This window comes from Paramisgurnus dabryanus, chromosome 1 (genome assembly GCF_030506205.2).
Source record: "Paramisgurnus dabryanus chromosome 1, PD_genome_1.1, whole genome shotgun sequence".
NCBI classification, from domain to species: domain Eukaryota; kingdom Metazoa; phylum Chordata; class Actinopteri; order Cypriniformes; family Cobitidae; genus Paramisgurnus; species Paramisgurnus dabryanus.
In genome coordinates, this window is record NC_133337.1 from 26,027,011 (window position 1) to 26,051,604 (window position 24,594).

Here is a 24,594-nt window from a genome sequence, read left to right on the forward strand (position 1 = left end):
TACCATTATAATCACATGCAATTTGTTTTCCATGAAGTTATGCATGTCATGTGTTATGCTGTGTGTGAGTCAGGAGTTTAAAAGCCATCTGTGTGGATTTAAGAACAGCTGTGTGTATTCAGGTTTCATGGTAGTTTAAAGAGCCATCTGGACAGGCACAAAGGGTTTTCAGCCAAGGGTCAAATAGGTCATGGGAGGGAGTCACTGGTCTGAGGGATGTCATGTGTTTCTTACTTTCACAAATCCTATATTGTTTAAGCATAAGGAGGGGAGGGAACAAAGACCATATATATTTACCAAGCCTGGCTCAGAGGGTGAGACTGATTTTGGAGGATTCCTCCCAGGACCAAACTCTGGTTCTGGGGGGATTCACCAGGGCGGGCTCGGCTTTTTATTTGTCCGGATAATAAAAGTCTATCTCTTGAAATCAAAACCTAAGACTGAACATTGTTTCATTTGAGGAAAAGGAAAACCACAACAGTTAAAGCGGACATATCATGAAAATCCATCATAAATCTGTGTGCTATGACGGATCACAGGCAAAGGACACTGTAAATTGTTCATTATTTTTCATTGCTTTTGCTTTGTACTGGAAGCCATGTTAACATTGGCATAACACGGCCACAGAACGAATTATAACGTGCTCCGAAATGGGGGGGTGGGCTAGAAAGTAATATTCAGTTGGTTGTCATATAGAATTTCACCACTAGATGGAGTAGATCCTACACAGTGGAGCTTTATCATACTTCTTGTCTATTGGTATCATTATTTCTAAGGTTTAATGCCAGATATTGAGATCTCAATGTGGTGCCAATAGCAAATTGTAAAGTTGTACCCAGTTTTGTTGGTCCAAAACTATGTTTGCATCACTTGCATTTTTTTTTTGTGGGGGGGCATTGTATTTGATAAACAGTATTTAAGGAGACGACAGGAAAAGTACAGGGTGGAGAGAGGGGTACGGTATCGACAAAGGTCCTCGAGCTGGGATTCAAACTCAGGTCGCCAGAAGTGCGTCTGCACCATATAGATTTAAGATTCAAAATGGCTTTATTGGCATGGTAAAGAATGATCTTTACATTGCCAAGAAACACTTTACAAAGAGATACACGTTAAATAAGAAGGATAAAGGTACAGATTTTATCCATGAGTCTGTAGTATGCTAAGGAGAATAAAGTAATGTCTTTTGTGCAGTGTTATGCAGTGTTGTTTTCTTCCCAGTTGTGGTTCTGTTCCACTTGTTTTCATTTTCCAATGATAGGACCTGACAGACAGGTTTGGGCTTATTGAGTTTCCTTCCAGTATGTATGGTAATTTGTCCTTTTGATGAATAATAACTTTGCATAAAGCAAATCTTTATGGTGTATTACAGTTTTTGTTGGAATAAAAGCATTTTACTGTAGAATTTGGCTGTTTTTTCACAGCAATAGTTTACAGTCCTGCCTCCCCAGCTTAAATGTCAAACTACACCTAAAGGTTATAGGGTACAGATGGTGTGAATGTTACATGAAAAGAAAAACCTGAAGAGAGACACTTTTAATTTATTTGTATAGCAAAGTTTAACATCAGTGTATAAAGCAGCTTAATTAAGAAAACAACTCCAGTAAAGTGACTTTAGTGAGAAAATCTCTGCTTTTATAGACATGCCTGAAATACATCAGTATAGGATTGTTATTTTAAATATATTTACTCAATAAATACATCACACCAACCTTAGACGTATATTTTAATATATTTTATTTACTGTGTTGTTGTGACACTGACTGTTCATATGCAAATAAAAACACTCGCACCTTATTTTAAATTTCTGTTTGTACTAAAGTTAAAACACAGCAGGAAGTTAACTGGATGAATACACAAATAAACAGGAAATGAATTATGAAAATGAGTCTTTATACTTAAATAAACAAATGATGGGAGGTGTTGAAGATGAGATATAATAATAATAACATCTAAACAACAAAGACAGAGAAACAGAAGATTCAGGAGAGAAACACACAAACTCAAAAGTAAGAACTTTATTTACTTTCTCTTTCCTATTAAAATAATATTTATGATATCAGAGTGTTTTATAAGGATTGTGTATTAATGTTCAATGACTTTTAATGAAACTTTATAAAGAATTGATGAAGAGTTACTGAAGAGATGTTAACTTTTAGCTTCAATGACAATAAACAGCTTTAATATCAGATTCTCATCTTATTTACTACACATTAAAATAGTTTAGACATTTAAATGAATGAATTTATTGTGATGATCAGAATTATTAACAAACCGAATAAATCAACATCTGATGTTTTCAATGTGTTTGTTTTTCAGAAATGGCTCAAACTTTATATTTCAGCGTTCTTCTCATCGGTGAGTTTGTGTTTGTGGTTTTATGTTTGTTTTATAATCTCATGAGATTTGACTCAAACTCTTTCTTTCATAGCTCTCTGTTCATTATCTGAATGCATTCAGCGCCGCTATCACCACATAAACATGACGAAGAAGTGGACTGAAGCTCAGAGATACTGCAGAGAGAAATACACAGATCTGGCCACAGTCAACAACATCAACGACATGAATCAACTGATGAAGAGTGTGGATTACAGTCTGATTTATGGTGTCTGGATTGGACTGCATAGATCAAGTGTTTATAAATGGAAGTGGTCTCTGGGTGATCCTGTGAAATATACAAACTGGTATAATGGAGACTCAAATGCTCCAAATGATTGTGTTTATATGAGAGATGGATCATGGCGTCATCAGATCTGTAATGTTAGGATGAGATTCATCTGCTACAATGGTGAGTGAAGCTTCATAAAATAACATCAAACCTTCACTTAACAAAACATCATCAGATGTAAACTTTACAAGACAACAATAATAAACATCACAGAAACACAAATATCATGTGAGATTATGTTTGACACATTCACTCTTCTGGAAACTACAACAAACTAAAAACACTAAGATCAGTTTATTCTCTCAACTTCATTACAAAACATTGAAAGAGGATATGACCACCACATAGAGTTTATGTTGTGCCAGTAAATAAAACTAAACTGTACAAACAGCAAATGGTAGTCAGATAGTTCCAAAAAAGTAATATACATGATAACCAATCAAATTACCCCATCTTTTGTTGTAAAAAAATTTGGTCATCTCAAGTGTCATGTGTAATTGTGCGTCTTACTATTTATGTTATTTATTGAAAGCACACATAATGAAGAGAAGCTAGTAAAATTCAAGACAGAGAAGAAAACACACTGCAGTAACTCAAGAGCAGTGGCGGCTGGTCACTAGGGGGTGCTGGGGCGCCACCCCCCAAAGTTGGCCAGAGAAGAAAGCTACTTCAACATGTTACAAAAAAGTTAAATATATAATGCAAATTAATACAAAATAAAATTGTTTAGTGGTACTTTTTCACTGTTAGTCATGTTATCATTCATTTAAAGAAAAAAAATCAAAACTAAGTTTGTTTTGTGTGTGTCATGTTTGTGTGTCTGGGGCACACCCCTAATGAGTGTCTGTAGGTTAGTAAAAAGGGTAAAAACATGTGACCTGAGGCTGAGCTCTAATTGGCTGGTTTCGGATCCGCCCTGGGGCGCAGGACTGTGTGCCCCAAACCCTCCCACTTATGTTGTAAGCAAATCAGAATAGTTTTTTATGTCTTTGACCTCATGTGATTGGATCGTTTTCAGAGTCTCATAACCGCTCTGCAGATTGCCATGTAACTGCTAGATACAGTACTGATCAGTGAAAGCAAGTGAAATACCTTGAGATAAAAGAAAATATGATTTTATGCTTACAAAATCACCCTTGACTTATGGCAAATGGAGTTGGCTAACGTTAGCTGGATGCTATGTAAGTCAAATGCCTTTTATTATTTCCCTGTTTGCTGTTTATAAGAGCTGGCTCTGTGTGGACATGATGCTCAGATAATCCGGCATATTCCGTGGATTGGTCAACTTTGTTGCAACGTACTGATCTGTTATTAGGCAACTTTTCTGTGTGTGTGTGGGTTGGTCTATGCGGTTTACGAGGACATGAATAGTGTATAATGACATGTTTATTATGCTATAAACGTGGTTTACGGGGACACAGAGAGTGTCCCAATAAATTGAAACGCTAAAAAAAACATACTAAATGGTAGTTTTTCATAGATTAAAGACTGGCAACAGGTTTTTGTGACATTGAGGTTAGGGATTGGGGTAGGTAAGGGGAATAGAATATAACAGTTTGGACAGTATAAATGCATTGCGTCTATGGAGATGTCCCCGTAAACCATATACACCAACGTGTGTGTGTGTGTGTGTGTGTGTGTGTGTGTGTGTGTGTGTTTGCGTGCGTGTGTGTGTTAGATCGCGTTAATCAAAGCGTAATGTAAGAGCATGCGATCAATCTCCAGAACAAAAGTAAAACTGCATTGTCTATCTGAGGTAAAAACACATAATCTGATGACAAGGGTCTCCATTTATCTGTCTTAATGCGTTTATTACACAAGATGGTTTCAGATGTTTAATTCATTTCGGATTTTTACACGCTGCTATTTTAATCGCAATAGTATTTTGTGATTTGATTTGTTCATTTGCCTGTTCAGCACAAAGTTTGTGTGTTTTATCGCCTGTCACTGCGAGAAAAAAAATATTAATTAATCTGCTTCATGTAATGGTAAACATGTAAAGTGATGCACAGTCTCTGTTCATCATATGTTCTCTTCACAAATAAATAAACACATTTGAACTTGAATGCTTGTCTTGTAAGTTCATGATTAGAAATGAACAGGTGAAGGAAAACAATTCCTATCATTAAAACATGAAATGACAGATACTTGACTGTCTGGATTTTTAAATGAAATAGTCTAACGCAAACTCTGGTGTGTGTGTGTCTGTCTGTGTGTGTGAGAGCGAGCGCGCGCGCGTGCGTGCGTGCGTGCGTGCGTGCGTGCGTGTGTGTGTGTGTGAGAATGATTAACATGATTACTTCATTACTGATAATAAACCTATTGTACTCAGATTTGCACTGTAATGGAAATTTATATATTTACATCTTCAATGAAATATATGTTATGGATAGCTTCTTCTCTAGTCTAATGTGTGTGTCTTACATGACATTTTCTGTTTGCACAAGCTGTAACTTGTTAGAGGAAGTCTAAAACAGGGTCCTTGTGGTGAGGCCAGCTAGATCTGTTTTAAATATAGGCGTGAATATGCTCAGCAAACTCATGTTCTACCTTCTTAGACTCAGCTGACAAGTAAAATAATTTGTAAACACCCAGAAGTGTCTAAACTACACCTAATAAGGAGTTGTTTTGAAAGAACAGAATAGGGGGTGGTACAACCTTAATATCAGTATATAATGGGAGGACATTCGAGTTTTCTTCATTTCTTCGCATATCGTTTTACTGTCGGTATGCGTTGAGTCCTTGTACAAGTAAATAAATCATCTCTGATGGACAGATCCTGGTATTAGCATTATTTTCCACGACAGCACATTCATAGTAAATTTATTTCATGATTTAGTTGAGTTCAAGAGTAACATTTTCAGCATTTTAGCTAAGCAGTAATGATATTTATCACCTGATAAACGGCTATTTACAGACCTGCATCACCACAGTAAAAGTTTAATGTCAAGTTTGTATGCGCCCCCCAATTTTTTTAGCACCAGCCGCCACTGCTCAAGAGTTTAATAATTGAAGAGTTTCTGTAGATGGACATCTATACTGTAAGTGTAGTAAGAGTCAAAGTAAATCATGAAACAATCTTTATTTTATTAAACAGAGAGCAGTAAAGGATTCATCATTGATGGTTCTTCAGTATCATGGAGAGACGCTCAGAGGTTTTGCAGACAGCATCATACTGATCTGACCAGTGTGAGGAATCAGACTGAGAATCAACAGATTCAGAAGATCATGAATGACAAAAACATATCTGAAGTCTGGATTGGTCTGTTCAGTGACTCATGGGAGTGGTCAGATGAGAGCGACTCCACATTCAGATACTGGGGTCTTTATCAACCTGATAATTATGTTGGAGGTTTTCAAGATTGTACAGGAGTCAGAATGATAGAACAGAGTCAATGGCATGACTTAAGTTGCAGTCTCTCTCAGACCTTTGTGTGTCATGAAGGCGAGTAATAAAAGTCAATGTGTGTTTGATGACAGAAGTTTCTTCATTATTAAAATGATCTCAGTTCAGTGTTTGTGGTGTATGTTTGTTTTGATCTGATGTGTAGTTTGTGTTTGTTGTGTGTTCAGATAATCTGATATTGATCCAGATGAATCTGAGCTGGTCTGAAGCTCTGAGATACTGCAGAGAGAATCATGTGGATCTGGTTTCAGTTGATTCAGAGGAGATTCAGTTCATGGTGACTAAAGTAATTCATCAGTCCTCTACTGACGCTGTGTGGATGGGGTTACGTCACTCCTGTGCTGTTGGTCTTTGGTTCTGGGTGAATGGAGAGATGGTCTGCTATCAGAATTGGGCTCCAGGGAACGAAACCGCAGTGGACGACTGTGACCATGAAGTGAAATCTGGAGCAGTTCAGTCTGGAGGAGATCATCGCTGGATCAGCCTTCCTGAATCTCAACAACTAAACTTCATCTGCAGCAGATATGAAGAATAAAGTCTATCACTTCATTTTTGTTCTTTGTTAATTTTCTGTTTCTTATTATACTAAAAATAAATATTTTCTACGTTAATGTGTTAGTTATGTTTTGGGAGTGGGTTAAAGTAATATTTACTCATCAGATGTCACTTCTGTTCTGTTTCATGTGTGATTAATAAAGATTATGAGCTCATTGTGAGTTTAATGAGATTTATTTCTGGATCTTAAGTGAAGATTCCTTTGAGTCTTCTTTAGAATCGTTCAGTTGAATCTGATTCTTTAATCTCTGACACAGAATTTCCGGTTTGTGTAATTAAATATAGCTAAGACTGAATTTCATCCATGTGTTGACTAATGTAAAAAAATACTTGATAATATTAGCACTCATCTACAACAGCAAAGGCAGAGAGTTCTATTAAAGCAAACATTGATCACCATAATGATGTCTTTAAACGACAAAACATCAACATCTAAACCTCTGTTATTAATAACAGCTTTTTTAAGTAATGTTCTGAGTTTTGTGTTCCAGCAAACTTTAGTGTCTTTTATTTTGAAAGAGATTTAATTTTAAAATATTTAATTATTTTTGTAATTTCATACGTTTTTCTTATCCATCCATCATATTTTCATTCTTCCTTTTTTTTATATTATACAAGAAAAAAATGTTTTTACTTTGTAAAAATAAATAGTTTAAGTTTGAGTGACGTCACTTAGTGGCGCTGTCGCGTCCGACTCTCTGAGGCTGCGTTTACACTTGGCATTAACAGGCGACCTGTATCCGGATGTTGTGCACATACACATTGAAAAGACAAGTGTAAACGCGTTTGTGATCGGAATGTTATCCGATCTGTGTGTCCTGATGAAGAGGTAGTCGAGGACGCTTTGTGATCGGATCTCAGTGTAATGTACAAGCAATCCAGCCATCATATCTGCATTTACAGGTCAACGTTACACAAAACCCCGCCCACTATCATCTCCTCTGACAGCTGTCAAAAATAAAGGACGTTAAAATAAACGTATCTTGAAATAAATTGATATACAAACGCATTTTAACACTGCTGACTGTATACTTATTCAGTCATATGTGTAACATGTTTCCACTATTTATGGAGTGATTCAATATTTAATGGCAGAATTGAATGAATCGTTATAATGTTTGAGTTTCCATGGCGACATATCAACGTGAATGTTGCGCTTCTTTCTGGTCATTCAGCAGTTTCTATCTCATTTAACACATTTTAAGTTACTTGAAAACACGTACAAACCATAATAACATTAACCAAATACATTTATTCAATGTTGGTTTTATACAAAGTAAGTTACAAATGTGTTTGTAAATTACATTACTTAAGTGCGCACTATAGAGGGAGACATGAACAGGAAAATTAAGAAATTGTTAGCTGTTTTAGTTAAATCATATTCGTAAATCATAAATCAAAAACGTTTAAATTCAAGCAGACTTAAAAGTCGGGATGGTCATCCTAATGTTTCACACCGATTTTGTTGTTGTTGAAAAGCATGCGGGTGAAAGTCAAGTTCAGGGCTGTGTTAACCCCCGACAAACGTTGCACAACGTTTATTTAACAGAAACGGTGATGCGTTGAACACCCTGTTGTGATGACGCATGAGTTGCAACAACGGTAGCTTAGAGGCCATACTTTGTGTTCTGAATGAAAGACAACATTCCAACTTGAACCCATTGAGCGAGCTGTCTCTTTAGTACCGCGTGGTTTATAGATCTTGTCGCTGATTGGGCCCACATTTCTGACACACCCACTAAACAAGAGAAAACGCTTCTAAAACCTGTTGCACACCGTTTCCAGGAAACATGACGTTCAACCCAGAAACTGTAGCAAAACGTTGCGCACCAGTGTGAGCTTGAACGTGCCCCAGGTAACATTACATCGGCTGAAACGTGCATCCTGGTGCGGATGTTGTAGATAAACAAAGATAAAGCCTTTAAAGCTAAAAAAAAAATAAAGCTTAAAATGTGAACATCACAGTTTTTGGGTTTGCTAGTTATTCTCTGCTGTTTGCTTCTCAGGAACTGTACAATACGGGATTGCGGTTACCGCGACAACCCTAAATCATGTGGCTTAAGACAGCTGTGGCCATCTGTGATTGACAGCTATCCACCCAGCGCGTCTCCCTGAATGGGATCCGATCACACATTCAGATACAGAAGCCACATTTATGTGACAAATGTAAACGCGCCGTGTCCTGATATACTGATGATCAGATCTGCGTAAACGGATCACCGAAATCGCATGTTAATGCAAAGTGTAAACCCAGCCTCAGTTCTACATGTGACTGGAGAGAGTCAGGTTGGTGCCAATGTGGGGCCTTCATGGCACCTATGTGGGCAAAACATTTTTATGCTTGAAATACATCTTTATACATTTAAAATCTAAAAATAATACATTTTGGTGCATTGTCACTTTTATACAAAGAGCAAATAATATAACAGATATGATTTGATCACTATAAAACATTTTAAAGAAAAATGCATTATTTTTGACATTTAATTAACATTGATATGTGGGCCCCACGTGGGTCCCACATGAGCAACATGGTTTTCATGTGGCCATGGGCTTAACATGGGCAATATATATGGGTCCCATGTGGGTTGACTATGTGGGTCCCATATAGGTATGCCTATGTTGGATGATAATATGGGACCCATATGGGACCTATGTGGGCAAAATAATTGCATGCTTAAAATACATTTTATATACATTTAAACTCTTAAAATTATTACTTTTGGTTGATAGTCACTTTTATACAAAGAGCAAATAGGATCTGATCAGTATAAAACATTTTAAATAAAAATGCATTATTCTTTACATTTAATTGTGATATTTATAATGTTTACCTGCCAATTATTAATTAATTAATTTGCACAGCTGAGCATGAGTGAAAATAAGAAATGTCAGAAAGTTCATCAGTTGGTTATGCTGCATTCCAGGAAACCTGTAACCCGTAAATCACGACTTCAAAACCACGAATCACGACTCTGAACTGGGAGTACATCGATCTAGTACGAGTTCACGGGTGGGAAGTCACGGGTTTGATTGCCGTTCCAGTGCACTTTCACAGGTAGAAGGTTGTAAAAACACGGGTTACAGGCTGCCTGGAACGCATACTCCCAGTTCAGAGTCGTAAATCGTGGTTTTGAAGTCGTAATTCACGGGCTCAAAAACCTGCCTGGAACGCAGCATTAGTTTGTTAACCCTCTGGGGTCTAAGGGCTTTTTAGGGCCCTGGGGAAGGTTTGACATGCACTGACATTTGTGCTTTTTTCAGTTGCTTAAAAACATATTAATGGCAAAAATGGTCTCATAACACTGTGTTCATCACTAACTGGGCTACAATATCATATAATCAACATGTATGTACATGTTTGTATTTTTGAGAGAAAAGCAACATTTTTAAGTCACTGATATAAGTCCACAAAACTCATTCTAAACATGTTTTCCCAAGACTTTTCTAAACAGGATCTAGTAGTCTAGAGTTTTTTCTTAAAAATTATGTGAAAATCATTTGGCCTACTCATTCACATAAAGCAAGATATTGATTTACAATTTCTAAGACATTTTTGCTTGGGAAAGACCGTATGCGTGGATGCGGGAAAGACGTGTTGATCATGAATGCAGTAAACGTCTGCACATGCGAGTGATCCTGTGTTTAATAAACTTGCTGTGCAGAGATATGCGCAACTAAATAAGGATTGTACTGTTGCAATCGCGTATTTTATAAGAATACCAAAAAGCGCGTCGAGTTTCCTGACTCGCGTGTTTGTGTATGTGCGTTCCCGTCGCGTCAACTGTTTGACGGAAGACAAAGAAAACACTCGCGTCTGGAGATACTGACACACATACGCAAGTAAATAAGGATTTAGATGTCATGTTTGGTGCAATCCAGGGTTTAAATTGGGCCGGGGCCGTCCGGGGCTAAGCCCCGGCACATAGGCTGAAGGTCGCGCTCTGCTCTTGCCAGTGTATCCGCTGCGCTTGTGTGTGTGTGTACTCGCTGCGCTGGTGTGTGTGCACTGACGCGAAGGGAATAATGCGTTTTCATTCATTATGGGGCATAATCACCAACGCAAGTTCAACGATTTGCGCGAGCAGAGTACATACAAAGTCAATGCAAAGACGCAATCAGACGCGTCCTCGCACGGGGCGATGAAAATGACGCGAATTGGGCGCCGCAATTGCCGCGAAAACACGCGCTTTTCCCTTTAGATGCGTCTTCGCGCAAGTTATGCAACTCAAGCGAAAAAAACTCGGAACTTCAAGAACGCGCTCTCACGCAGGATCATTTGACGAGAGAGAAAGAGAGAGAGACAGAGAGAGAGAGAGACAGAGGGAGAGAGGTAAGAATGGTGCCCATGTCGAGAAAACTTCATAGAAGACTAGAAACGTGTAAAGGATTAAAGTATGTATGTCACTCATCTAATTACATTATGTTAAGGATAACACTGGATATAACTATTGTATAGTTTAATAAAATAATGTATTTTGATTACACAAATCAAACCTAACTTTATGATTGTTTTAGCTGCTGACCAGCATAGGGAATCTCTATGGCTAATTTATAAGACATGTTGATGATACAGTACTGTGTGTTGTACCTTTTCTTGTTAATTGAGTCTTTTTGGGTATTATGCCTAGAATTATTCAAGGAGGTTGATTCTTTAAACTTCCTTTAAAGTTTGATCAGTTGTGCATAATGATATTTGCAACAAATGGATATAGGGTGTCAAACTCATAGATTTGCATCATTTAAAATTCAGAAGCTCTTTTTAAAATATTTTGGGTCAACCTTTGGCACAGCTTTAAAGCTGAAACTTATCAAATCCTATCAGAGGTCCAGAATGTCATTTAAACACACCAGTGGCTTTGCTATCATCAGTATTAAACATGTTACCCCTTGAAGTACCCCTTCCCGCAGAGCCCCCCCACATAACAAATCCCAATTTAACCCCTGGTGCAATCGGATGGAAATACAAGGAATGGAGAGACTGGATTGTGGATTGCATATCCATTGACTGCAGGAGGCACGAGTATTTCATATTGCACCTCCTTCATGTTACAGATGAATGAACTGTTGAATATTTATGCTGAAAACTGATATTTACCAAACTGAAATTATTTTGCTTTTATTGGTTTTCAATTTAAAACAAATATATTATTTAAGTAAATTACAATTAAGTAAATTAAGTATAATTATTACATAATAAGGGACCAGTCCAGTACCCATTTAAAACCCATACTGGGCCCTGGTAAATCATGTGGGCTTCATTAGCTGGGGCCAATATGGGCCCCATGTGTGTTGCCCAGCTGGGCCCCACATAAGCCCCACTCAGTTTCTATATCAAATTCATTATCAATTATTATTATAGGGGGCCCACATGGGCCTCACCTTGCAATGTTGGCTGGGTGTTTTTGCATCTCTGTATAATGATGGATAAAAATTTAAAAATGGTTAAAAATATCAGTCAATATTAATGTTAAAAGTGTTAAAAAGATGGATTGAGTGCATATATTTGATTTTCTGTGAAAAGTCAAACGCATTTAGCAAGTTTTAGAAATGAGTGGCCTTAATCTGTTTGTTTAATATTGCCGCCCGCACGCTAATTTAGAGTGCGAGTTTTTCCTTTAATATGAGTTTTAAATACAAAATTTTGGTGGATTGAGTCTGTAGAAGTGATATGTTGTCTATTTAATTTAAGTTGAATGTGTATAATTTTAATAGCAAATAAACAGGTAAACCATCCATGTATATCGCTGTAGAACGAGTAAAATGTCTTAGATTTAAAAAGAAAAGTATCTTACCTTATGGTTAAAGACATGTAACCCTATTGTTATGATACTTTGTACAATCTTACTGCTGCACAGAAGATCCTTGACTCTCAGTGTTAGACTTATAGTATGAATTATACTGACCCTTTTTCTATGGTTATGTCAATGCTTTACCACTGAAGAAAACATATACATGTATAAGCCTCCAAAATGTATTACACCACTTAGTGTTTGAAAGGTAAGAGAATGTAAAGTTTATTTAAAGAAAACAAAATAAAGTAAACCAAAAAGATATAAACAAATGAAATAAACTGGGTAAAAATAAACAATTATTTGAAAATGATTCTCACATAAAAAAACAAAATACCTCGTAGTATTCTTAGAAGTAAATCACTCTTCAACAAGCTCTGTGCTTCAAGGTACAGATAATATATCAACTGGGTTTCCTTCAAAATGAACCCCGAACATTTGTTTCAAGCCCAATAAAAACAGCAATAGGCTATTTCCACAGATTAAACACCAAAACAGTTAGTAAATAAAATAACAGTTTAGAAATCTGGCATACAAAACCCGTTTCATTCACAATAGTTAAAGGAACCGATTGGAAAATACCGATTCAATGTTCGATTCCTTTGAACGATTCTTTTGTTCAGACGACTCACTTTTGAATAAAATGATCAAGGTCCGAAATTCCCCAAAATACCGAAAACTCCGAGTGAGATTTGCTTGTAGGGGTGCAAGTAAACGTTACTGAGACACTTTTAAAATGTTCATCAATCGTAGAGGAAGACTTAACTGTTAGGCCTGATTTCAGTACTCACGAATCACGATCCATACGACACGATCCATACGACACGATCCAGTGACAAATGCCGATCGTCCGATGTTGTTTCACTCAAGAAAAACTCTGTTCAAGAGACAAACAAATGTTGACACACGTGCAGATAAGGGGACTCCAGAGTTGCAGTGAGTCGAGTAATAGAGGATTCGTCCAGCTACTGATCTCACGTGGCTGCCACCCGAAACCTTGCTCCACGTGCAGAATGCGGACACGCAAAAGTCGTATGGACACAGTAAATGAACTCGGCTGGGTCGCTAACACTGTCACTTCAAAGTTTCTCTTAAGCAAAATAAAGAAACACAGTTTGTCATCAATTTCTTAAGCTCCGTGAGCACAACGCCCATACATCGTTCCCCTTGTCTTCTTCTCTCCTTTTCTCTCTCTCGCGCTCTCTCTAGCATATCCAGTATCGCCCTCTATGGGAGAAAACAGTCTCTTCACATCACACTGGAGCGTATTCTGATTGGATAACATGAACAACATATTCAACAGGGAAAATAAGAAGACAAAACAACATTTCCATTTTACACAGTATATTAAAAACAAATACAATAGAAAAGAAACTTTAGTAACAAACATTTACATTTTTTAAGGGTGTTACATCCTCCCCTCACTAAAAATAAGCATGCCCACATGCAGTACTTAACATTTAAACATTTATTGAATTGGTGTTATTAAACCCAGGGAACAATACAGGGAAAATAATTCACCCTTTCTGAGCAAGGCTTGCACAAAGCATAAGGATTGCACCACCAGAATAAACAATCATCACTCTGCTTACAGCATAGTCTATTATTCTTGACAGAGACTACGGTTTCTTTGCTTGGCTTACCCAGCTGGGGATAGGTAAATCTTATGGGCGGTTTTCTCTCCCGACCTGATCTTCTCACAAAAGTTTCACCTCTTGCTTCCTGAACGGATTCAATTGTGACACTACTGTGAGTTTCCCTGTTCTGGGTATCATCTTCCACAGTATCACAAGGAACCACATCAACATCACAAGTCTGTTCATGCAAACTCTCAACCTCACTTATAGGTTCCTGTACCACAGGCCTATTCATTTCACCAGGAATGAACTCACCAACCAAACATGGATAGTAAACCCCCTCAGACTCAGAATCAGAGGAGTACACATCATTTGGCTCTTCAACCAAAGTTTCAACTGTTTTTGTTCTCTTGTTACGTTTGCTCTTTCTCCTGCGATTATGCTTGGGACTTGCTACAGTTTCATTCTGCTGTACTCTGACCTGATGTTTTAGAGACAGAATATGATCTCTGTGCAAAACTTTGGACGGACCGTCACCAGTTTCGGGACTCAAACGATACACTGGCAAGTTGGGCAACTGGTTCTCTACCAAGTACACCACAGAACTCCAACGATCAGCAAGTTTTTGTTTCCCTTTCAATCCAAGATTTCTTATGAACACCCTATCACCAGAATTCAAATCACTTGGGTGCACTTTATGATCATACCTTCTCTTGTTATTCTGGTTCTTCTTTGTAGAAGTTTCAGCAGCCAACTGGTAAGCATTCTGTAACCCCTCTCTTAGGTGTTCCACATACTTGGAATGAGAGTTTACACAATTATCACCATGCACTCCAAAACACACATCAAGTGACAATTTTGGCTCTCGCCCAAACATAAGAAAATAGGGGGAAAATCCTGTAGACTCATGTTTGGTACCATTGTATGCATGCACCAGCTGTGCAATGTGCTGACTCCATTTGGACTTATCCGATGAATTTAACGTACCAAGCATGTTGAGCAGTGTACGATTAAATCTTTCTGGTTGGGGATCCCCTTGCGGATGGTATGGGGATGTACGAGATTTCTTGATGCCTAACACAGTTAACATCTCTTTAATCAGGCGACTTTCGAAATCTCTACCCTGGTCAGAGTGGATTCGATTTGGTAGACCGTAGTGAACAAAGTACCTTTCACACAGCGTTTTGGCCACCGTCAGAGCTTTTTGATCTCTGGTGGGAAAAGCCTGTGCGTAACGAGTGAAATGGTCAGTTACTACTAGTACATTGCACACATTTCTACTATCAGGCTCAATGGTCAGGAAATCGATACATACAAGATCCAAAGGACCTGAACTCTGCATATGAGCCATCGGAGCTCGTTTCTGAGGCAAAGTTTTTCTCACAATGCATCGCTCACATGTTTTACAGTACTCCTCAACCTCAGTTTTCATCCCAGGCCAGAAAAAACGGCTTTTTACCAGTGCATAGGTCCTGTCAAACCCTAGATGACCATTTTTGTCATGAAGGGACATCAGCACAGAGCTACGGAGAACAGAAGGAAGTACAATTTGCTTCTGTCGCTGGTTTTCAGCAGTGTTAACTACCCTACACAACACACCATCATCAATGACCAACTTCTCCCATTCTTTTCTCCACATCTTAAAATCTGAGTGATCACACCCCAGGCTAGCAGGAAGTTGTTTCTGACTAACAGCAGTAATTACACTACTTAAACAATGATCATTTCTCTGAGCTTCACTCAATTTGTCCAAGTCAAAGCTTTTCAGCTCATTCTGAGAAAAAGAAACAACATTACACACAGGTCGTGTCTCATCCTCACAAGAAGAGTTTTGAGTATGTTTTACCTGTTCCTCAAGCTTACTACCATTGGTACCAGTGGATACGGCTTGACAAAGCGAACGAACGCCAGGAGCAGAAATCTCCTGCCAGTCATCATCCGGCGTTATACAGACATGAGGTCGTCTAGACAAAGAGTCTGCATCCACATTTTTCTTTCCCTGCCTATACCTCAGACTGAAAGTGTAAGTGGACAAAGCCGACAACCACCTATGGCCTGTGGCATCCAGTTTGGCTGATGTTAATACATAGGTCAGAGGGTTGTTGTCCGTTCTTACCTCAAAGTTGACACCATAGAGGTAGTCGTGCAGCTTATCTACTACAGCCCACTTAAGGGCTAAGAATTCCAGCTTATGGGCCGGGTAATTACGTTCGGAGGGTGAGAGGCTACGACTGATGAAGGCTACTGGACGCAAACCCTCGGGATGCTGCTGATATAGAACGCCACCCAAGCCCTCAAGACTGGCATCCACATGAAGGACGTAAGGTAGCTTATGGTCTGCAAAAGCCAATACCGGAGACTGAGTGAGACGTAGTTTCAGTTCTTGAAAGGCTTTTTCACATCTGTCATCCCACCTAGCACCCACACACTCAGAAGTTTTACAAGGCCCAGTATCAGAAGCTTTGCGGTGTTTCTGCACTTTCTGGTTTTGATGTAAAGAATAACCCTGAAGTAACTGATTCAAAGGGTGACACAAACTTGAATATCCCTTCACAAATCTGCGGTAATAACCACAAAACCCTAAAAATGACCTCAGCTGGGTCAAGGTTTGTGGTCTTGGCCAGTTTACAACTGCTTCCACTTTTGAGGGATCAGTGGCAATTCCGTCCTGTGACACTATATGCCCCACATAAGTTACAGATGTCCTACAAAACTGACATTTGTCCAGGGATAACTTCAAGCCTTCCTGTCTCAAACGGTCAAGCACCTTGAGCAATCTTTCATCATGTTCTTCTATGGTTCTACCAAACACTATTAGGTCATCCAGATAGACCAACACTTCCAGAAAGTTCATGTCGCCTACTGTACGCTCCATGACTCTCTGAAATGTGGCCGGTGCCCCAGAAATGCCCTGTGGCATGCGTTCGAATTCAAAGAAACCAAGGGGGCAAATGAACGCAGTTTTCTCTTTGTCTTCGGGGCTCATAGGTATTTGGTAATACCCACTCCTTAAATCTAGTACCGAAAACCACTTGCTACCAGACAAACAATGCAAGGCGTCTTCAATCCTAGGCACAGTGTACTGATCAGGAACAGTTCTGCGATTCAGTGTTCTATAGTCAATACACATCCTAACATTACCAGACTTTTTCCTTACCACCACAATAGGTGAGGCATATGGACTTCTGGACTCAGAGATTATGCCACATTCCTGTAGTTCAAGCAAATGTTTCCGTACATCCTCTAGATCTTTAGGAGCTAAGCGGCGTGACCTTTCTCGAAATGGGGTCGAATCAGAAAGTCTGATCTCATGCACTGTACTTTTGGAGCACCCTACATCCCACTCATGAGCAGAAAACACATCCTGTCTCTCCATGAGCTTCTCACATAACCGCCTCTTGGCCTCCTCAGGAAGTGGAGAATCACCAAAATTAAATGAATCAAGAGACAACGGAGTATGAGGGACAGAGGCCCCACTTACCGGAGTCAACTGATGCACAATATCTACAGAAAAGATATGTGCAATGGGGGTTCCACGTTTTAAAGTTACTGCTTTACTGGAAATGTTCCGTACAGTTACTGCAACCTTCCGGTTGGACATCTCAGACACTAGCTGTAGCTCAGGTCTCACCAATAGCTCATCAGGTGAATTGATGTTAGATGCCTGGTCAACTAAGACATGTGTATCAACCAACTCGTTAAAGAATTTAGGTTTCCCATGAACTTGTAGCACTTCACCTGGTTTCAAAGTAACAGGTTTGTGTTGAATAAACCACACTACCCCAGGCCTTTCAGGAGAATCTTTTACCCTAGTGGAATTTTGAATGGTCTTGTAAGCTGCTTTTACAACAGGATGAACGGCCAAAACACTCAGAAAATCTTCTCCAGCCTTCTCCTTGCATGCTTTGAACAAGCCTCTGACTAAAGAGGTATTGGTTCCCACTAGAATAGCTATCTGCTGCTCTGGCTGTGGATCAGGGCACACCAATGCCAGGATATCAACGGTCTGGGACACACCAGCAACATCTTCATCAAAAACAAGGCGAACAGATAAGTAACCATCATAGGGATATTCATGTTGACTTAAACCCCAAATTTCCAGGTTTTCCACGGGCTTCAAAGGTAGGTGTTTTAAGTAAGTGTGGTAAAAACTACGATACAATATGGTGACCTGGGAACCACTGTCTAATAATGCTTTGGCCTTCACTCCTTCAATCAGCACCGGCACATCAGACAGTGGACCCACTAAACCAGAAGGAAATACAGGTGTACAATTGCTTTCAGCAGACAATGGGGTTAAACACTGTTCAAGGGGAGCCAAGTGTTCCCCACTCACAAGGCTCCTCTGGCGTTTCCCGACTGCCTATTCTGCCTGATTAGTTTCTGATTAACCTTTCTCAAGTCTTCCACCCCTTTGCATTCCCGTTTTGTATGTCCATCTTCCCCACACTTATAGCAGAAAATGGCAGATGGATTATAACGACCAACATCTTTTTTTTGATTTCCCTCCCTGTCATTTGCATTTAGCGCAGCCCTAGCAACAGCTTTCTGTGTAACTGGAACAGCAGCCGAGGTCTCAGCAACAGCTGTTAAGAGTTTGCCTACCTGAGCAGAAAGTTCCTGTACATCACGTTTCAAGTCAGCTAACTCATGTGAGGGTGTCTCTTGAGCTACCACTGCAGAAGACACTAAAACCTTGGATTTCTCACGGGCACTAACCCAGCTCTCTTCCTCCCGCACCTCCCTCAGAAGCTCAGAGAAACTAGGGGGATCACGAAGCTTATGAGTCATCCTAAGCCTCAATGCTACCATATCTGTAGTAAGTGCTCCTTTAACTACCTGCTCCATCCGTTTTTGGTTTAACTCCTCCACTTTAATGCCTTTTTTTAGAAAGATACGATGGAGTAACTTATCTAGCCGGCACAAGAAAAGGGACAGCTTTTCACCAGGTTCCTGGTAGGTATTGCTAAACCTCACCAGGAGGTCAGACTGACTTTCAGTGCTACCATAAGCAGTATCAAGAGCCATGAGATATTCAGTGGCAGTTACAGCAGGACTACTGACCTTTAAAAATCTGATTATGTCAGCGGCAGGTCCTCTGAGACTCTCGACGATTCGCTGCCGCTTAATAGAATCAGCACACTGCCACTCGCTCACCATCTGAGCAGCCTGCTCCATCCAGGAATCATAATCTTCCTCCCCGGGTGGAGTTGGCTGTATGCCTGAGAAAACTCTGAGTTTTCTGTAACTGACGGTATCACCAGGCACATTGGTACACTTCTCAACCAGACTATTAATGGCTTGGACTAAATCTAGGTTTACATTAACAGCAGGATTTGGAATTGGGGACTGCTCAGGATTAACAATGGATCTCACGTCACACAACGATTTTCCTTCCTGTTGAAGTAAGCACATCAACTTCTCGTGAAACGCATCACCCGGAGCACAGGCTTTACCAGGGATATGTACCCTCCAAGGCTCCACTACTCCAGGGATGCCTACTTCAGGAGGTACAATGGTGGAATCTACCTCCAGACTGGTTTCTATTAAGAGGAACAAATTCAGCCCGGTAGTGTCACCACGTCGGCCACAAATCTTTGTACGACCAAAGGCTTTTACAGTGCTTAGTACTTCATTGATGGTTTCATCTGTTACAGTTAAAGGAACGCCACTGAGAACAACACAATGCAGAGGACTGACCTGCATTTGCCGGCTCCATTCATCTATTTGATTAAGATCCATGGCTCCCAAAATCATCAAAATCACTGCAACATTACACAGAATTAGCATAGACAATCAAACATAATTAGCATTGACAACCACACATTGTGAAAAAGGATCCCAGCGGTGCCTCCAAAATGTAACCCTATTGTTATGATACTTTGTACAATCTTACTGCTGCACAGAAGATCCTTGACTCTCAGTGTTAGACTTATAGTATGAATTATACTGACCCTTTTTCTATGGTTATGTCAATGCTTTACCACTGAAGAAAACATATACATGTATAAGCCTCCAAAATGTATTACACCACTTAGTGTTTGAAAGGTAAGAGAATGTAAAGTTTATTTAAAGAAAACAAAATAAAGTAAACCAAAAAGATATAAACAAATGAAATAAACTGGGTAAAAATAAACAATTATTTGAAAATGATTCTCACATAAAAAAACAAAATACCTCGTAGTATTCTTAGAAGTAAATCACTCTTCAACAAGCTCTGTGCTTCAAGGTACAGATAATATATCAACTGGGTTTCCTTCAAAATGAACCCCGAACATTTGTTTCAAGCCCAATAAAAACAGCAATAGGCTATTTCCACAGATTAAACACCAAAACAGTTAGTAAATAAAATAACAGTTTAGAAATCTGGCATACAAAACCCGTTTCATTCACAATAGTTAAAGGAACCGATTGGAAAATACCGATTCAATGTTCGATTCCTTTGAACGATTCTTTTGTTCAGACGACTCACTTTTGAATAAAATGATCAAGGTCCGAAATTCCCCAAAATACCGAAAACTCCGAGTGAGATTTGCTTGTAGGGGTGCAAGTAAACGTTACTGAGACACTTTTAAAATGTTCATCAATCGTAGAGGAAGACTTAACTGTTAGGCCTGATTTCAGTACTCACGAATCACGATCCATACGACACGATCCATACGACACGATCCAGTGACAAATGCCGATCGTCCGATGTTGTTTCACTCAAGAAAAACTCTGTTCAAGAGACAAACAAATGTTGACACACGTGCAGATAAGGGGACTCCAGAGTTGCAGTGAGTCGAGTAATAGAGGATTCGTCCAGCTACTGATCTCACGTGGCTGCCACCCGAAACCTTGCTCCACGTGCAGAATGCGGACACGCAAAAGTCGTATGGACACAGTAAATGAACTCGGCTGGGTCGCTAACACTGTCACTTCAAAGTTTCTCTTAAGCAAAATAAAGAAACAGTTTGTCATCAATTTCTTAAGCTCCGTGAGCACAACGCCCATACATCGTTCCCCTTGTCTTCTTCTCTCCTTTTCTCTCTCTCGCGCTCTCTCTAGCATATCCAGTATCGCCCTCTATGGGAGAAAACAGTCTCTTCACATCACACTGGAGCGTATTCTGATTGGATAACATGAACAACATATTCAACAGGGAAAATAAGAAGACAAAACAACATTTCCATTTTACACAGTATATTAAAAACAAATACAATAGAAAAGAAACTTTAGTAACAAACATTTACATTTTTTAAGGGTGTTACAGACAAATCAAAGACCAAGCGTTCTCAAGTGTGACAGTTTGAAATGTGTGCGACATCAGAGTCCTCTTGTGTGCTGTGGCATTATGGGAAAGGTTATCATTTTCATAAAGCGGTTTGAACGCTGTTGATGTTAACTGACTAAAGTGTATTTTAGTGCACTTTTTTCACCTGGGTACTGTTTCCAAGATGCATTGCAATCTACATCATCATATTCGGAGCGGAAAACATAATACATATTAGTATAATCAGGCCAGCTGACAGTCTTGCCTGGGCCCGGGACAAGATAATCTTGGAGGGCCCCTCGGCCCCCCTACTTTAACAAGACATTTGGCATTATCAGATTCATGACCCATGAATATTGCATTATTATACATTTTATTCAACATTTATATAGTAAATAAATGTAGTAATGACACTATATACTTACACAAAATAACTTTTATTTATATAACCTCAACCCCCTCTTTTGAAAACCTCTATTTTCTTCTTCTCTTTTCTTCTCTTTTCTGAGCACCAGACTTGTGCTGAGTCTGACCAGATATTTTGAGCGTACTGAACTTCAAATCAAATGACATCATACAATTTTGATCAGTGGCCAAACCATTTTTGTGTTGGGCGGGGGGTTTCTTGACCACTATTTCAAGTATAGGAAGAAAACAAATAAAACTTTTTTTTATGTATCTCAAATACAGTCATGTCCATAAATATTGGAACAGAAGCACATTTTGTGTTATTTTAGCTGTTTACCAAAATGTATTATAGTTACAGTCATATTATGAAAATTGGCTTACAGTGCACACTCTCAGCTTTATTTTGAGGATTCACATCCATAATGGCTGAAGGATTTAGGAATTACAGCCATTTAATATGTAGTTTTATGGACAGGTATTGTCTATTTGTTAAATAATTTCCTCATGAATGACAGATGTTAAAGGTCTGGAGTTGATTTTAAGTGTGGTATTTGCATTTGGAAGCTGTGGCTGTGAACCCAAATCATTTGATTCAGGGACATCTCCATGCAAGTGATACAGACCATAATTAGGTTTCAAAAACACAACAAATCCATCAGAGAGATGGCAGGAACATTAAGAGTGGCCACATCAACAATTTGGCACATCCAGATAAAAAAACAACAGAGTGGTGAGCTTAGCAACAATAAAAACCTGTATGTCTAAGTGGGATAACAGTGGTGGATGATCGCATTATCCTCTCCATTATAAAGAAAAACCATCATAACTGTAACTGGAATACATTTTGGTAAACAGCTAAAATAACACAAAATGTGCTTCTGTTCCAATATTTATGGATGTGACTGTATTAGATTTTTTTCCACAAATATGCCTATTTTCTTTATTTTTTAACAATTTCAGTGTTTCCCACAGGATTTTGAGAGACTGTGGCGGCGATGACGTCACACGTCGATTAGCATATATGTGGCGTCATTGCGTCGTGTTTTGCTCTTTAATTTGTCACATTATATTGCATTTTAACACAACTGAATGCTATTTTTACATATTATTTGTTCTGTTGTCTATAAAATAGTGACTAAACAGGACCCAGTAACTACCCAGTGACTCATTGTTAATGTGTGTTAATGTCAATGTAAATCCAATCAGCTCTTTCTTTAACTGCTGCTAAAAACACGCCCTCATCTGACAAAATCATCATACATTTACATTGAGGCTGTACTGATGTTGCTCTTCTCATCAGTGTTGTTGCGTTATGAGCGCTTTTTATTTTAAACACGAGTGGTAGTTTTATTGTATATCAACGCGTATAGCGCAGACAATTTGTTGCAAATTCAGAATATGAGAGAATACACGGTTAGTGTTACTAAAGAACAAGTGCACGAGCATACCGCATCATAGGTAGGGAGAGAGCTCGGACACAGACTCACACCAGAACGGGTATGTGTGGTAATGCTGACCTTTTGTTAAGTCACTCATGATGAACTCGATCAGCCATCTTCTCTATCAGTGACATCCGTGACTGTTGACGTTTGCGCGAAAAAAAAAGTAAAAGGAACGCGGAGTTAAAATACTTTTGACTGTAGAGAGAGCCGCGCTGCTTGCTACAGGAGAGAGAGGGGAGGGGCGCGCGCTGTTGAGTCGCTGCATGCAACGAGAGAGGGAGGAGGGAGGCGCGCTGAGCGCTCACTACAATGAATATAGTAAAATTGAAATGTAAATGGTAATCATGAAAAATCTATTTGTGGCGGCCAGTGTTGATTCTATGGCAGATAAATCAATGTATGGAAAACACTGAATTATTCCATAGGTTCCAGTTCTGGGCCCCCCCTCATCCTGGGCCCAGGACAACAGACCCGTTTTTCCCCCCCTGTCGGCGGGCGTGAGTATAATCACTAGTATTTTTGTGGTTGTTAACAGATTAAGGTAAAGTCATAAGTCTTATTTAATTATAAAATAACTGGTTAAATAACAAGATAAAGTACTTAAACTCACTCACATTCTCAAAATATTCAGCCATAAACTCATTCAGTCTTTGTCTGATGTACGATAGTGCAGACTGAATCATGTCTTTTTCTTAATTCTGAAATGATTTTTTTTTTGTATAGTCTGCACATTGACATCTCCTTTGTATTAACGGTCCAAAAAATAAAATGTATAAAAGCGTTATTTCATATTTTGTCCTCCTAGTGATATCAGGAACATCACATGACCAACAGAGTACCATGTAGGAATGTTCTGTTAACCCTCTGGGGTCTAAGGGGTTTTTAGGGCCCTGGGGAAGTTTTGACATGCACTGACATTTGTGCTTTTTTCAGTTGCTTGAAAACATATTAATGGCAAAAGTCTCATAACACTGTGTTCATCACAAACTGGGCTACAATATCATATAATCAACATGTATGTACATGTTTGTATTTTTGAGAGAAAAATGTTTATGCGTGGTTTTTGAAAAAGCAAAATTTTTAAGTCACTGATATAACTCCACAAAACTCATTCTAAACATGTTTTCCCAAGACTTTCCAAACAGGATCTAGTAGTCTAGAGTTTATTCTTCAAAATGATGTGAAAATCATATGGCCTACTCAATCACATAAAGCAATACATTGATTTACAATTTCTAAGACACTTTTGCTTGGGAAAGGCTGTATGCGTGGAGGCGGGAAAGCTCCTGAATAATCAGTGATTGACAGCTGAGAGACAAAAGATATTAAAATATTTTCTATTAATATCACAAGTATAAGTTACCTTTTAAAAACCATAGTAGCCTAATCATGGTAAAGGTACTGTTTGGCCATCATAAAGTGAACACAGGGTTTGTGTTTGGTTGGCCAGCGAGAGGTTTACTTTTGTGCAGTAAAAAGCTCAAAAGAACAACTTCC

General features: G+C 38.9%; 1 protein-coding gene across 1 annotated transcript; it reads left to right on the forward strand.

The window, feature by feature from the left end:
• Nucleotides 1–1,983: 1,983 nt before the first annotated feature.
• LOC135778962 (C-type mannose receptor 2-like) lies at nt 1,984–6,772 on the forward strand. The gene is made up of 5 exons (XM_073816057.1): nt 1,984–2,006; nt 2,317–2,355; nt 2,429–2,785; nt 5,763–6,097; nt 6,217–6,772. The coding sequence occupies exons 2-5, from the start codon at nt 2,319–2,321 to the stop codon at nt 6,604–6,606; spliced, it is 1,119 nt and encodes a 372-aa protein (XP_073672158.1). The 5' UTR covers nt 1,984–2,006; nt 2,317–2,318; the 3' UTR covers nt 6,607–6,772.
• Nucleotides 6,773–24,594: the final 17,822 nt, after the last annotated feature.

Bases quoted from the DNA above. Each gene is read 5' to 3' on its own strand.
- LOC135778962 (XM_073816057.1), top strand. From the start codon at position 2,319: ATGGCTCAAACTTTATATTTCAGCGTTCTTCTCATCG. The intron at 2,786-5,762 runs GTGAGTGAAGCT...TTTATTAAACAG, and splicing joins GAGATTCATCTGCTACAATG to AGAGCAGTAAAGGATTCATC. The intron at 6,098-6,216 runs GTGTGTCATGAA...TCTGATGTGTAG, and splicing joins GCAGTCTCTCTCAGACCTTT to TTTGTGTTTGTTGTGTGTTC.